The sequence below is a fragment of the Pinus tabuliformis genome, chromosome J (genome assembly GCF_031772625.1).
Source record: "Pinus tabuliformis cultivar Carrire ecotype Pingquan chromosome J, CPIR1, whole genome shotgun sequence".
Classification (NCBI taxonomy): domain Eukaryota; kingdom Viridiplantae; phylum Streptophyta; class Pinopsida; order Pinales; family Pinaceae; genus Pinus; species Pinus tabuliformis.
Window position 1 is genome coordinate 1,550,160,609 of NC_142295.1, and position 15,004 is coordinate 1,550,175,612.

Below are 15,004 nucleotides of genomic sequence, written 5' to 3' on the forward strand. Positions count from 1 at the left end.
CCTTTTGTTTATGTGTCTTTGGGAGCCCTCTTTATCCTTAAAGAGGCCCCTCATCACCACTCATCAGTTAATTAGAATTTTAAATTTAGTTTCCTTGGGTTCCAAGCCCATTCCTTTGGGGCAAAACCCCCAAACTTGGGTGCTTTTCCCACAAAATCATCTTTTTGTGGGTTTTCTCCTCACAAACCTAACATCCAAGGCTTGTGGGAGTACCTCTTGAGCTACCCAGATTTCAACATTCTTTGATTCCATTGTGAATGGTGTGTGTATTTCTTGTTGTTTTAATTGAATTAATTAAGCATAAAATCAACGAACTAGAGACTTTGGAATCTAAGGGAAAATTAATAGTAAAGATTTCTGTAATTTTATCAGATTTGTTGTGATGAATTGTTCCACTGGAATATCCGCAATAGCTCTCATATCATTGGCTTTGTGTATTGTATTGTTGTCATTATTTGAGTTGAATGAGGTTTGTTGCTCTACCTTGTCACCATAGAATATGCCACCCAAAAATTTAAACTCCCAAGTACTTAGGTGAAGACTTGTGCAACTAAGAGGTTGGTCATTTTTACTCAAGAATTGTCTTCTGCATAAGGATGGACCTATAAGTCAAAGGGAGCTTCCTTGTGGTTTGCCAAGCTCACTTCGTGTAGTATTGAATGGGAAAAAAGAGAGCTTAGTAACTCTTAATAAAACAAGAGAGATAAAGTATTTTTTATGTTTGTTTGGGGGTGACAGATGAAAGGGAGTGACTAGTGTCTTATTGTGTGGGCTATGGAGGTCATGCATGCAACTTTAGAGGGTGTTTCTATTGAAGGATCAGGGGTTATATGCAGCTAGGGTGGTTGGCTTTACAACAACCTTCTTTTGGATGCTAGATGCTATAGAGTTATTGATGTGACTCTTAATCACCTTCTTAATTATTTCAGAGAGACCAACCAAAAGACCATGCATTTAAGTGTCAGCCCGAGATTTGTATGGAACTTGTGAGTTACCTTGCACTGTGTATGTAGGCTACACTCTTTGCTTCCACCAGTTTGTTTTATAGTTGTAGTATCAATGATTACTTTTGGAGGAGTATAAACAATTCACAAGCTTGGCAAGGTTCTACGAATTTAGAGACAAAGTGACTAAAGTTACTTGTAGGCTAAGTCACCATGTTCATGTTCGATTTTGACGACCTTGAAATTCGAATAAAGTTCGACACCTAAAATTTTGCCGATAAAGTTCGGCATAAAATTTGACATATAGAAATTTGAATATATATATATATATATATATATATACAAAAAAAACAATTTAAAGTCAATTTTCAAAGTCCATAATGTAAATTGCAAACACACAGGATTATTACTCAAACATTTAAATCATTTCCACATATAATTTTATAAACCATGAAAGCGAGTGCCAATAAAGAACCAACTTCCATGCATAGTAAACAAGGTGAGAAATTCATTATAGACATTGGCACACATATCAAATTCAACAAAACCATGGGCCATATCAGATTTTATATATTGAAAAACAATCGGATAAAAAAGTATTCAAGATATATAAACTTTAAAGTTTAAAGTAGCTTGGCAGTTTTAGAAAATTGTTCATGGAAAAAGTAAACTAAAAGTCTAAAACGGGAACACAAGTTTTATTCTTGATGTTCCTGTGGCCCTCTTGTTATATCAAAAAGTTCTATATCATCAAGAGCAGGAGCTATGAATCCGCTAGATGCTTCAACATCAGATTCATCACTCAATTCCCTGTCAATGTCATTATCAAGGTAAAAATCAGCTTCATCCCTTGATGCATTAGGAACATGATCGATCCACGGAGTAGAGGAATTGGATGATTCTTTAGCCACATTTTTCAAAGCCAGTTGCAAGTTACTATGAACATAAACAAGATCTTCTAATCTTCCAGATAACAATCTATTTCTTTTCTTGGAATGAATGTGGTCAAAGGAGCTCCAATTCCTTTCACACGCTGATGCACTTGATCCCCTGGCTACAGTATAAAAAAATGTAATTTTTTGGAACCCTTCATGCTCCCCCGCCAAAAATGTTGCATATCCTCATGCAACTCAGTATCTTTGTATCAACCAAATTGTAGGAATACTTCTCTTTTTCATTTGCCTCAATTGCTTGCAATGAATTGTCAAAAAGCATCCTTCAAACTTCAACGTTAGCATCCTGAAACATTTATAGTGAGCTTGCAACAAATTTGATGGAGTTGCAGCAAACCTGTAGAAGCAGTTGCAACAAGAGCACTGAAGGAGTATTAGCAATCTTCTTTTAGCCATTTTCCACAAGGTTCAAACTGATTTCTATGAAGTTCTGCAAGCATACTGGTGCTATTTCAATCTTTCAAGATATAAACAAATGATTCTTTGTACATAAAAACTAGAGTAGCAGCAGTAGTGTTATATAAATGGTAGCAGCAACAAATCATAATATGTCTTATGACATGGTGATGTTTCATCACTGCTGCTGGTTTTTGTGTAGCAGCAATAGGACTTCCTATTACTGGTTCTTGTGTAACAATTATTGGGTGTTATATAAAAAATTAATTATTCTGTAACTATTAGTTTAATTAAGGCAAAGGACATGATCAAAGATCATGCCCATTCACCAAGAGGCACTTAGGGCTGTATTTAAGCCAGGGTCTCTCACTCTGTAAACCATCCATTCATTCATTATTAATAAAATATATATCTTCGCTGATAATTCCTGAGTTTGTCTCTTTCATTGGGCTTCCTTCAGTCATTGTTGCTATCAGACTTCCTTACTGTTAAGAAATGATAACAACTTATATTTTACCATGGGAACGGCTTCTATAGCAGCTTCTTCTGTGTAGGCTCTTGTGGGGTAGTGTATTCCTCTCCAAAGTTTGCAGATGGACTATGATTTAGTGGAGAAAAACCATCTTTTAATGTTGTGGACTAGAAAATGCTGATGGATCAAGCAAGATAGATATGACATCAGCAAATGTTGGATGTCCCTTTCAGCTGCTTATTTTTTCTGTTGTTGGTTCTTGTGGAGCAACAACAATACCTTCTTTTTCCCTTACTGTTGGTTCTTGTGTGACAACAGTAGGGCCTTCTAATGTTCTTACTGCTGGTTCTTGTGTGGCAGCAACAAGGACTTTTACTATGCTTACCGTTGTTTCTTGTGTGGCACTTGGCAGCAACAAGGCTTTATATTGCAGCTTTGAATTCTTCTCATGCATGGATATTGGAGTGGAGATGTTGAGGAAACGTTATGGAATGTCAAGGTGATGGTAACCCCCCAAAACACACACACACACAAACTGAAGAGATTGTCCACCCTCAAGAAATGGGAAAAGATGAGGAAGCAGGATAGATGCCTAAATACAAATCCATAACATGAAATGACTTAGATTAAATAAAAGAAAAAGAAGCATAATTGCACCTACCTAAGAAGTGTTACAACTGACTGATAGGTGTTGCAACAACTGTAGCAGCACATATGTTAGCACTTGTAACAACATCTGTAGCACAACCAACTCTTGTAGCAGCCTGTTTGGAACAATGTCGCACGAGCTTTGCAGCATTTGTATGATAGTCTGAAATTGTTCAAAATGATGAAAAATTTCCGCGGGAGAGAACAATGTGGAGCTTGAAATCTTGGATCACCATGTGAGATGTCGACTGAGATATGGAGCGACCTTCTGATAGAGTGATGGAAATTGGAAATCTTATTCAAAGAACAATTTGGAAAAGGACTTTTATTTTTATTTGCAAATACTCTCTGCCATTCTCTAAATTTTTTTTGATGAATATTTATATTACTAACTAATATTTTAAAATTAATTTTATTAATTTAATTATTTATGTTATTATTATTATTATTAATTTTACTTTATTAATATATTTTTATATTTGAAATTAATTTATTTTATGTTTTACCTATTTTATTATATTAATTTATTCTATAACCGAATATATATATATATATATATATATATATATATATAATAATAAATAAATCCCCTTATCATGGTCAATCTAGCCGTTATAACTGACTAATATTTTTATTTAACAGTTCAAAATTAATTTTATTCTTTTTTTTTTCAATGTGGTTCACGGGCACTGAGTGGCCGCTACGTCCACGTAGAGAAGCGGGGCAGTTCCACCCGAAGGGATCTGCCGGTCGGCCATATCAGGCCTAACCCCGAGGGCGTCGAGGAGATTTGACCCCGTGACCTCCCAACCGGGAAAGTGCTTAGCAACGGGAACTCGACCATTTGAGCTATCCCTCGGGGCTAAATTAATATTATTCTTATTAATTAATATATTCGAAATTATTTATTTATTTATTATTATCTTTTAATGATTTACTAATTTTACCTATTCTTGTATACATTTCTAACAATTTTTTAGGTTTATTAATATATTTAAAATTAATTGATTTGTAATCAATTTATTTTATGTTATTCTATATTAATAACTGAAATTTCCTTTATATAAAAATAAAAAATAAATAATATAATTAATATAATACCTCTTATCATGGTCAAATTAGCCGTTATCAGGTCAAATTTAGCTGTTGTCTTTTTAGCTGTTACCTCATCGAGAAATCTGAGTCAGTGGATATTCTGCCCTATCTATTTAAAGTGCATAGCCAGATCTGCTCATTCAACTTGTCCTGACGATGAACCACACTGGTTGGTTCGAAACGCATCGACAAAAATTTCTCCATGTGATTTGCGCCGAAGAATTCTTCAAAAATTAAGCTGGTTTTCAAACAAGATTTGTCTAACTGCGCCCAAAGGGTTTTCACAGTTAGAATGCTTGGCAGCAGGTTTTTAAACATTCCAAGGTCTGATGGTGCCTGAGACAGGTTTTCACCATCAAATTTATTATGGAAAAGAATAGGATAACAAGGTGACTCAACATTGTAGCGAGCTGAATGACTTTATTGCATGGGTTAGGGATGGTTGTTATTGTTGAGTGCACTGTTTTTGGTGTTGAATATATTGTTGTTACTACTGATTTTTGCTACTGTTCACTCCTGTACGTACCCTTAATTTCAGATTTCGTGTTAGTTTCGTAGTTCCAGGCTTCTGCTGTGGATCAATTTTAATTTAAAAAATCATATTTTTCAAATTAGGCGTGTTATATACATTAATTGGGTGGATCATTGGGTTTTCAAGTGCCACAATAAATTCACATAGCAGCATTGTCAACCAATTTTCAACTGGGCAGCTCATAGAAGGATCGGCAACAGAATGAATTCTCCATTGGTAGACAGTGGTTGTCATACTCCATCAAGGCTTCTCTCTGATACCAAATTACAAAAATGAAGCGTGAGAAATATATGAAATCCACTCATTGATTATTATCTGAAGGTAGAAATTATTACATAAAACATCATGCATGATATTGTGCATAACCACTGGAAAAGTGCAGGTTACCTGAATTTATCTGTTATGTTTAATAACATAATTAAGTTATTTGAGCTTTAAATTGTTACAATCTCTGTATTTAATAAAACAAAATGCACAAACATTTAATTATCTTACTAGCCTATGTACTAACATTTAATATATTATACTAATTCCTAACATCTGATAAATGTCTTATTTATAAAATGATCATTATTTCCCAACATCTTCTTTGATGCTTCTATTGATTGATGTCTCTTAACTCATTTCAGTGCTTTTGTAGCAAAGCATAATATCAGTTTTGATTGGAAGATTTTTTGTTGCCTTGATATTTATTTCTAGCAAAATGGTTTTGTAGAGGAGTGAGTTACTGTTGTGGATATGGAACAAACACCAGTAGTAAGAATTTAGTTCTGACATAAGAGTGTGTTATGAATATATGAAATTATGTAATAGTGGTCAATTATTGAATAGACTTGGGCATTTATGTTATATTTTTGCTATGTCTTATTGATCAATCCCACATTCATAAAGTGGATTGACTCAGTGCTATTGTAACTATATAAGAAAGTCTTCACTCTCTTATTAATTACACTGAATACAAAGAACTCATTACTTCTGAGTTATTTCTTGGTTTCTCTATATGCTCATGTTTTCGTTATCGAATATAATTTATATAAAAATAAAAATAATATAAATATAAATATATAAATAATAATAAAGAATAGTTAATTAAGTAGTAGTTAGTTAATGAAGAGGCATGTCCCTAACGGCATGATTGTTCATAAAAGGGCACCTACCCAGGTATATAAGCGGGCCCTCATCTATAACAATGACATTTCATATCAATTCTTTTATTCACTATTCAATATATATGTTTCTTATCCTCAATGGATGTTTTTTTGTTCCAAGTGTTTTGAAGATTACTGCGAAGAACTAACTTTGCTCGTTACATTGGTATCAGAGCTGTTCGATCCTCTGGTCCCCAATCGTTGCACAGAGCTATTTTAATCCAACCTTTGGCCATCAAACTTTTGTCAACTTTGTTGCTGTTGCTATTCAAGCGTTTCACTACAATTTTTTTGGAGTTTCTCCATTCTGCTGTTAGGCCTTTGGCCATTTAAAAAAAAAAGAAAATAGAAGAAAAAGAACACACACACACACAGATATATATATATATATATATATATTATAGGAAAGGAAAAAAAAAGATATAATTATTAATTTCTTTTAAAGAAGAAAAAAGATTTAAAAAAAGAGGTGGAAATAAATTAAAAAAAATAAAAATGTGAAAAAATGTGTATATGTATACAAAAAAACAAAAAAAAAGTTATTAAAAAAGAGTTAAAAAATCGTATATAATTAAAATAATAAAAAAATTAAACAAACACCAGACAACTGCACAACCACCAGGTGTGTTGTAGCCACTGCTCGCACAAGCCCAACTGACAGACTGTTGTGTCTTGAATCTGAAAACCCCGCCACCGCTGACAGAACCACCTTGCCCAAATCTGCACCTCGCCGCCGCTGACAGAACCACCTTGCCCAAATCTGCACCTCGCCGCCGCTGACAGACCAAGCTCAAATGACAGACTGTTGTGCCTTGAATCTGAAAACCCCACCACCATTGACAAACCCACCTTGCCTGAATCCACACCTTGTCGCTGCTGACAGACCCCTGTGACTGCTGTCCTGTAGGCCCGTTTCCGCAAACTCACTCCATCCGACAAAACTGTGCTTGCTGCCACACCTGTGTTCCCCACACTTCAATATATCTGCCAGACCGTCACACCTTGACAGTCACACCCCCGCAGCCACCAGTCGACCCATTCATTTCTGCTAGCGTTTCTCTTGCTTAACCATTGCCTAACGGCCCACAACAATGCCATATACCTGTTCATTGTCCGCAACAACTATCCGTTGCCACATCTGCCAACCGACGTTGAGAGTGTGTAAAGGAGTCGAAGTACTTACGTAGAAAGCAAAAATTAAAAAAAAGAAAACCATGGAAAACCATGGTGTGATTTATAATTAATTTGAAGTTGTTTAATAAGAAAGAAAGGAAAAAAACAAATTATAATATATACATATTTAAAAGGAAAAAAAATAAAAGGATTATATATATATATATATATATATAAAGAAGAGTGAAAAAAAGAAGAGTCAAGGTTACTTAAAAAAAAACTGTTATAAAATTTTAAGGAACTTATTATCAATTAAAGAAGGTTCATGAAAAGTTAAAGGAAGGCAAGAAAAAGCCAAAGTTAGGGAAATTTTCCATCGAAGCAATATGGAGTCAATTATTAAAGAGAAAATAATTGAGTCAATGACGAAAAATGAATGAATCATAATTCTATATTTTGGACGAGATGTCCTTTTTGTCGAACAGAATTTGAGTATTCATCGATTTTTAAAAATCACAAAATAATTTGTCCAACATGTTGGAAATTGTTTACTTTGGAAGAATATCAAGGTAATACACAAACACAAATTAAAAGATTAAAAGAAGAACTCACAATACTTAAACAAAAAACGAAGCATCATAAAAGAAATATAAAGATCTCAAAGATTAGTTTTACAAAAAATCAACACAAAGTAATAGAGAAATTTGGCGTCTAAGGGATCATAGTCAAAAATCATTTGAGAAGGTCAAGAAGTCCAAAACTACAAAGAAAAAATTAGAAAAAGAAAATGAATGTCTCAAGAAGAAATTCAATGAGAATCTATCAAAGAAAGAAGAAGAAAATTTGTGCTTAAAAAACCTTAATCAAAAGTTATTAGAACAAATCAAAGATTTAAAAAATGAGAAACTTGAGCATCAAAATGAGGTTAAATCAGAAATTGAAGAACTTTCACGTTTAAAAATCATAACCAAAATCTACTTACTCAGATTAAGAAACTTAAAGATGATGAGAAATCATTACAGAACAAATTAGAAGAACTTAAGTGTTCAGATGTAACAATTCAAGTTAAAGAAAAAAGAACGAATATTGATCCAGTCAATATCACAACTCAAGAAGATAACAAACCAATTGAAGGAAAACACTCAGATGTTGCAGTTCAAACTATGGAAAATCCAAATGTAGATTCTGTAACCAACTCAACAACAACAGTACCTAAAGTAAATCAGAAAGATGTCACATGCATGATAAGGGAGAATCAAACTTCAAGAACTCCTTATCAACATCCAAATCACAAGAGGAAACAACTCAATTGGTTTGCATATTTGTATCACTCAGAACAAAAACAACGAACTTATGTTCCGAAGACCACTAATGTTAGTACAATTCAGTCTTGTGATAAAAATTTGCATGAAGTATCCAACAACCACAACATTTCACAAAAGATTGATTTAGGGTGGTTAGATCCCTTCTCAATTCGACAATTTTGTTTATCACTTGGAGGATCTTATCATCTTGTATCAACGAAGATGACAACTCGAAGATTTCCGAAAGATGCAAATAAAAACAGATGACCTGCCTTGTCAGCAATAAGCTTTGAGGACAAAGATTTCTGAAGAGGAGGACACTGTTATGAATATAATTTATATAAAAATAATATAAATATAAATATATAATAATAATAAAGAATAGTTAACTAAATAGTAGTTAGTTAACTGTAAAATTCCCAACTAGGAAATATCCCAAAATGTCACTGAATTTTCTGAGTATGTATTTTGTGTTATTTTGTCAAACACTTCAATGGCATGCCACTGTAGGTGTAATTCTTGCTTGTTCAGTTTATACATCAGCATATTGGGATAAGAAGGTATAATCAGATTGTAACCAGCAACTAGAATGACACCTTATGCTCAGAAATAACACAGATTGCTGATATAAATCCCACCTTGGAAACCTCCCAGATATACCCTGTAAATTTCTGAATTTTTGTAGTTTACTTCAGTGAATACTTTCGTCAAACAGTTGGTCTACTAACTGCTGTAGATGCCTTCCTAGGTTCTTATTACATAAAACCACAGGAAACTGAAATAGATGCTAATGAAATTGCTTCAGAATATCAGATTTACATTTATATTGAACTCAACCAGTATCAATGACACTGATGTTCACACTGGCAGTCAGTAACTACTCTCTCATTGAAATATAACTTCAGGAATTACACAGAAATCTTTATACACCCATATTCATTTCAGGTACTTAGTAATTTGTGCAAAATAAAACACAGTGGAGAGGGGAACCTGGCATATACACCCTCAAATAAATCTGCAATATCATGTCTGCTCCAGCATTAATTTGTAGTGGCCGAACAAGCTACAACAATTGGCAGCAGATGGAAATGACCTTTGACCTCCTCAATACAGCTTCCAGAACTCCTGGTCATACACAGCAGCAGAGTACAGCCTTTTAAGAATTCGTTTCATGACCCGATTATGAAGTACGACCTCCTTGTACAATGCTTCATCCATTACAACCCGTACGCTCAAGACATTGAGTAACATGCAGCCCAGGAGGAAGGGAAACTCGACCACAGTGAAAGATACTCCTAACTGTGACTAAATAGTAGAGCTACCTCTCAAAAAGATAGCTTGAACCACCAGCATCTTCAGATATTCTCCACGCAGTGAGCAGTACCTTAAAAAAACAAACTCGACCTCTGCTTGGCTAAGGGACTTGATTTCCAAGGCTCAGATTTGAGCTTGTGTGTGCAGACTTTCATGAAGTTCTTCTACCTGCCAAAACGATATAGAAATACGCAGTAAGCAGTACCTTAAAAAAACAAACTCGACCTCTGCTTGGCCAAGGGACTCGATTTCCAAGGCTCAGATTTGAGCTTGTGTGCTCAGACTTTCATGAAGTTCTTCTACCTGCCAAAACGATATAGAAATACCAACTAAGCTACTAAAATTAACTGGTAGAACTTGGATACCTCAGTTTTTCTTGCAAATCGCGTTCTCAATTGAAGCTCTACGGTGAAATCTGAGTGACTTCACTCTCAGACTAGGGGGTATCGTCGCAACACCGAAGTCTTCTATGGCTGGCAGCTAGGGCTCCAAAGCCCTCAGCTTCCTCTTCCAACTCTCTCCAAGAGCTCTCTCTTCAATCTCACACAATGCACAAATGAATCAGAGTCTCCTCAATTCGCTTCTTTAATGAGTTTAGGATTGTTTTTTCATCTTCGCCTCCCCACTTGTCTTTCCATCTTTACCTTCCCTTTTCTATTTTTTTTTTGTTATCAAATTCACTTTTATAAAGTCACTTCATGATACTCCACTTTATAAAGTTAAATTGACATCCAACTTGCCTAGGAAATATCATCCTTTCTCCTTCGTTAATAAAGTCTCCTTCGACAAATTTAAGTCCCCTTGTTATTTATTTCCAAAATTGCAAAACTCCCAAGTGATTTTGCATGCACAAAATTTGGGAACATTACAGTTAATTAAATGAGGGTTCCAGCAGTTGTATTTTTCCGGTGTATTCTCTGTGGGTCCAGGCCCAAATTTTCCTAAGAAATTTAATATGAAGGAAGATTGTGTTGGGCACAAATTTGCTGTTGTAGTGATTGATTTCTCTATTTTATTTCCGTTGTATTCTATTTCTGAAAGTTAAAGTACTAGTGAATTTCTTTTCCAGAAGTTTTGAGATTTTATTGAGTAAATAATTTCTGGGTATAGAAGGATTGTTTAGGTATAAATAAATCAGATCTGGTATAAAAAGAATTAACAAGATCAATGCTTAATTATGGCTATAGTTGCATGCCAATGTGAAGAACAAGCGATGCTAACCTTCTGATGTATTCTGGCTGGAGGACAATCATTTTTAGGAAGGATGAGTTGGAACCAAGCTTTAATTTCTATAATAATCTTACATGATTATGGTTTATGTTAGATATGAACTGAAGAGAAACCTTGTTTATGAAAATATATGCTTTCCGTACACCAGGAAAATATAATCATTGTAGTCAGTGCCCATCCAAAGTAATACTGAACCGCTGTAAATGTGTAAGCTACCCTGTCTTATCTGTCGTGTTTTATGACACATTTAGAACTTTCATTTCTTAAAATCCCCATCTTTATTAAAACTAAGTATACACACATTTAATATCTTACTAAGCTCTAAGTATTAAAATTTAATATACCATACTAAACCTAACATCTAAAGGTCATATTTATAAAATGACCATTATTTCCTAACATGCTCTTTGATCCTACTATTGATGGAAGTCTAACAACTCATTTCAATGCTTCTATAGCAAAGGTTAGTATCAGTTTGGATTAGAAGATTTTGGAATTACATTGAGAAAGCTGATTTTTTTGCCTTGAATTTTATCTGTAGCAAGAAGGTAAATTTGTAAGTGAGCAAATTACTGTTGTGGATATGGAACCAAATTTGAGCTGTAAGAATTTAGTTCTGACAGAAGAATGTAGTTACTGTTGTAGGTTGTTTCTTCATCAAAAACCGTATTGTACTGGTAATGCTACAATCAAGGCAACGAATATATCCAGGTGACATGAGATGTTGTATTGTAGGTATAGCTTTAGTTAGTCACAGCTTGGAAAAATCATTCTACATGTCATTTACACGTGGCATTTAATTATGACACAAGGATTGCTATTTGAGTTTGGCTACAGTTGCACACCAATCTGAAGCTGAAGCCATGCCAAGCATTTGATGTTTTCCAGCTGCATGATGGATGCATTTTCAGGAGGGATGACCTGGAACCAAGCTTTAATGTTTAAAATATATGTAACAAGATTACAGTTTATGTTAAATGTGAACTGAAGAGGTACCTTGATGAAAATATATGCTCCACACACGTAAGGAAAACAGAATCATTGTAGCCTTTGCCCATTCATTATAATACTCTGTAGGAGGTTATCTCTTTGGACAATAAGTAGTAGTCGCCTTAAAATGCAAATCTCAGTGCAGTGAAGTAGAATTTGGAAAACTGTATTTTACTTCTATTGAAAGATCTAAATAGTCCATTGGGAACAAAAGAAAAGTCTAATTATACAGTATGAAGTATGGAAATTGTATCAGGTGAGGAATTGAATTGTCATTTGGATGGTGACAATTTTGTCTGCTCTCTGCAACATGTGCTTGTCCATGATTTAACTATAGAGCAAATAAAGGGGGCTGAAATAAATATTTTCTTTGGGCTTCTCTTTAGTTTGATGTAAATGAGTGAGAGCTAGAGGGATAATGTTAGAGAGGGCTGCAATTGATTTTTGCATTATTTCTGGCTGTATCTGTGGATGGTGTATCAGTCCTGACAGCAAGTATATCTTGACTGGAGGAGAAGATGATCTCGTCCAGGTGTGGAGCATGGAAGATCGTGCCGTTGTGGCATGGGGTGAGGGTCACAACTCTTGGGTAAGTGTTATGAAAATCTTGAAATTCATTCTTGATTAAGTTTTATAATTTGCTGAGATGCTTAAGATGGTGCAACAGGTCAGTGGAGTTGCATTTGACTCATACTGGACTCCGCCTTCTTCAGATGGTAATGGGGAAAATGTGATGTATCGGTTTGGATCAGTGGGACAGGTAACCATTCTCCTCTCTATCTTTCACTATGTTTGTTTTTCTGAGGGGTATTAACATTAAAGTTCACCACTAGCTGTTTATTTGTTCTTTTAGAGTGTGTTTTGTTTGTTTAATCTGTAAATAAACATGGTAAGACAATATTTTGGAGGGGTTAAACAAATTTGTTTATATCGATTTGATGTTAAAGATCTTTCCCTAGGGGTTTAGTGTTGAGGTCATACTTAGATCATTACTGCATCTTGCTTTATATGGGAGCCACTTTTGGACGCCAGCATTGTATCGGCACTCTTGTATTCAGCAGTCCCATTGACCTACTTTTGTGGTCATTATTAAAATTATCTTATCTCATCTGAAAGACCATTATTATCATGCAATTTTGAACGTATTCTTGATTTATGGTTGGGCCCAACATTTTACCTTGAGCTCCAAGATCGTGAAGTGAAATTATGTGGAAGCAGTAGATGATAATGACACATTCAAGTTCCACATGTAGCACAATATAAGAAATGAAATGAAATTTTTATTGATGCCTTCATAACCATTATGGTTAATGGTACTGTAAAAGTAGTGTGTGTGTGTAATTGAAGACAAGGGAGTGTGTTTCACATCTCCACTATAAACAATGTAGAAATGTTGAAGAACAATTAATCGGAGTGCTGACTGGAAACAATATTGAAATTGGAATTCAAGCAGAAAATTGAAATGGGTCATTCAATGAACCTCCCTTCTAACATCCAAGGTCATAAAGAATTTGGTAATACAGCCTGTCTGGCCTTTATGCTGCTTTTTATGTATAATCTTACAATGCACTATTCTAATGTGGTACTGGTCCTGGGATCATTTTTTTGCTAGAAAGCTGTTTAGGATGAATGAAGATCATCACAAGATGATTAACAGATCTGTGAGTAGCAGCTTTCATAAAAACAATTTTATGCATAAAAAAATTGATTAACCCGCAAGAGGCCCGACTTGGCTTGGAGAGACGACGACTAGTAAAGTGGGGCAATTTGACTTGATGACTACTTTCCTTGATTTCTTGACCACCTTCAATGTTCACTTGACTGTCATTGGCTATATTTGACTTTCAAATGACAAGATTTGTTTCAGAGTGTGGCTAGGATGAGACATCACCTTGCATGGATGAGTGATTCACTAGATCTCAAGCACCCCTTCTAATTTGAGGACTCTGACACATGGGTTTTGTCTAAAAGAAAATTTGCATAACTTTTGACGTAAAACTTGTCTCTACATGTCAAGTATGGACTTTCATTTGCCACCTTTTCCCCACTTGTCAGTTTGCATGCATTTTGACCACTTCCAAAGATTTCCTTATGGAGAAAACACCCTACTTGATTTGTCCAATGTTTTTCTTGTGGGAAGTAGGCCATGCTACAATGGTTCCAATGAGCTATCACATGCCCAATTTAGCCCTAGGGTGTTACCTCAAGGTCCACTTGAATCTTGTCATGTGAGAGTTGGAAACGAGGTTGATTTTTTCTTGCATGGGTAAAACCCTACTTAATTGATGGTTTTTGGCATTGAGGATTTTTTTGGAATGTTTGCTTCAACTTTGACATGTAGCTCGTCCATGTATGTCAAGGAATGACCTATTTTTGGCCATTTTTATCACCCATGTGGTTGGGAGAGAGTATGACCACTTTTGAGTTGGAATATTTGCTTGATTCTTTTTGATTTTGCCAAAATTTGTATGTGGCATGTCAAGTACACATTATTTTGAACATTTTATATTTTGGACTTGGGGCCCTATGCATTAGGATTTGTGAACTATCTTGGGAAATGTGAAACACTGTGAACTGTGAGATTTCCATGTTGAGAATTGTAAAATGAATACTGTACCACGTACAAAGAAATGCATACAGATTCTATGACACATGATCATGTGGATTCTGGAAAAACATAGGTGCGCTCAAGACATGGATTGGACTAGCTGTACATAGTGCAATCACCCCTACAAAACCAATGGCTCCCTAAACCATCTGTCCAAGTGGGTTGATCCTAAGGCTTCCAATCCTATCTAGGAAAAAAGGTCTTAAGAGTGGAGTCTAAAAGGACTGGGCATGGCTGATCATAATAGTCATAACTAT

At 34.9% G+C, this 15,004-nt stretch overlaps 1 protein-coding gene across 1 annotated transcript in view; it reads left to right on the plus strand.

Annotated features, from left to right (window-relative positions):
• The window catches only part of LOC149233411 (uncharacterized), a 196,239-nt gene that overhangs the window by 96,878 nt on the left and 84,357 nt on the right, over positions 1-15,004 (plus strand). Inside the window, exons 9-10 of the mRNA XM_089379747.1 lie at positions 12,623-12,728; positions 12,807-12,899. Of these exons, the coding sequence (XP_089235873.1) occupies positions 12,623-12,728; positions 12,807-12,899 (199 nt within the window). The remainder of the gene's footprint in view (positions 1-12,622; positions 12,729-12,806; positions 12,900-15,004) is intronic.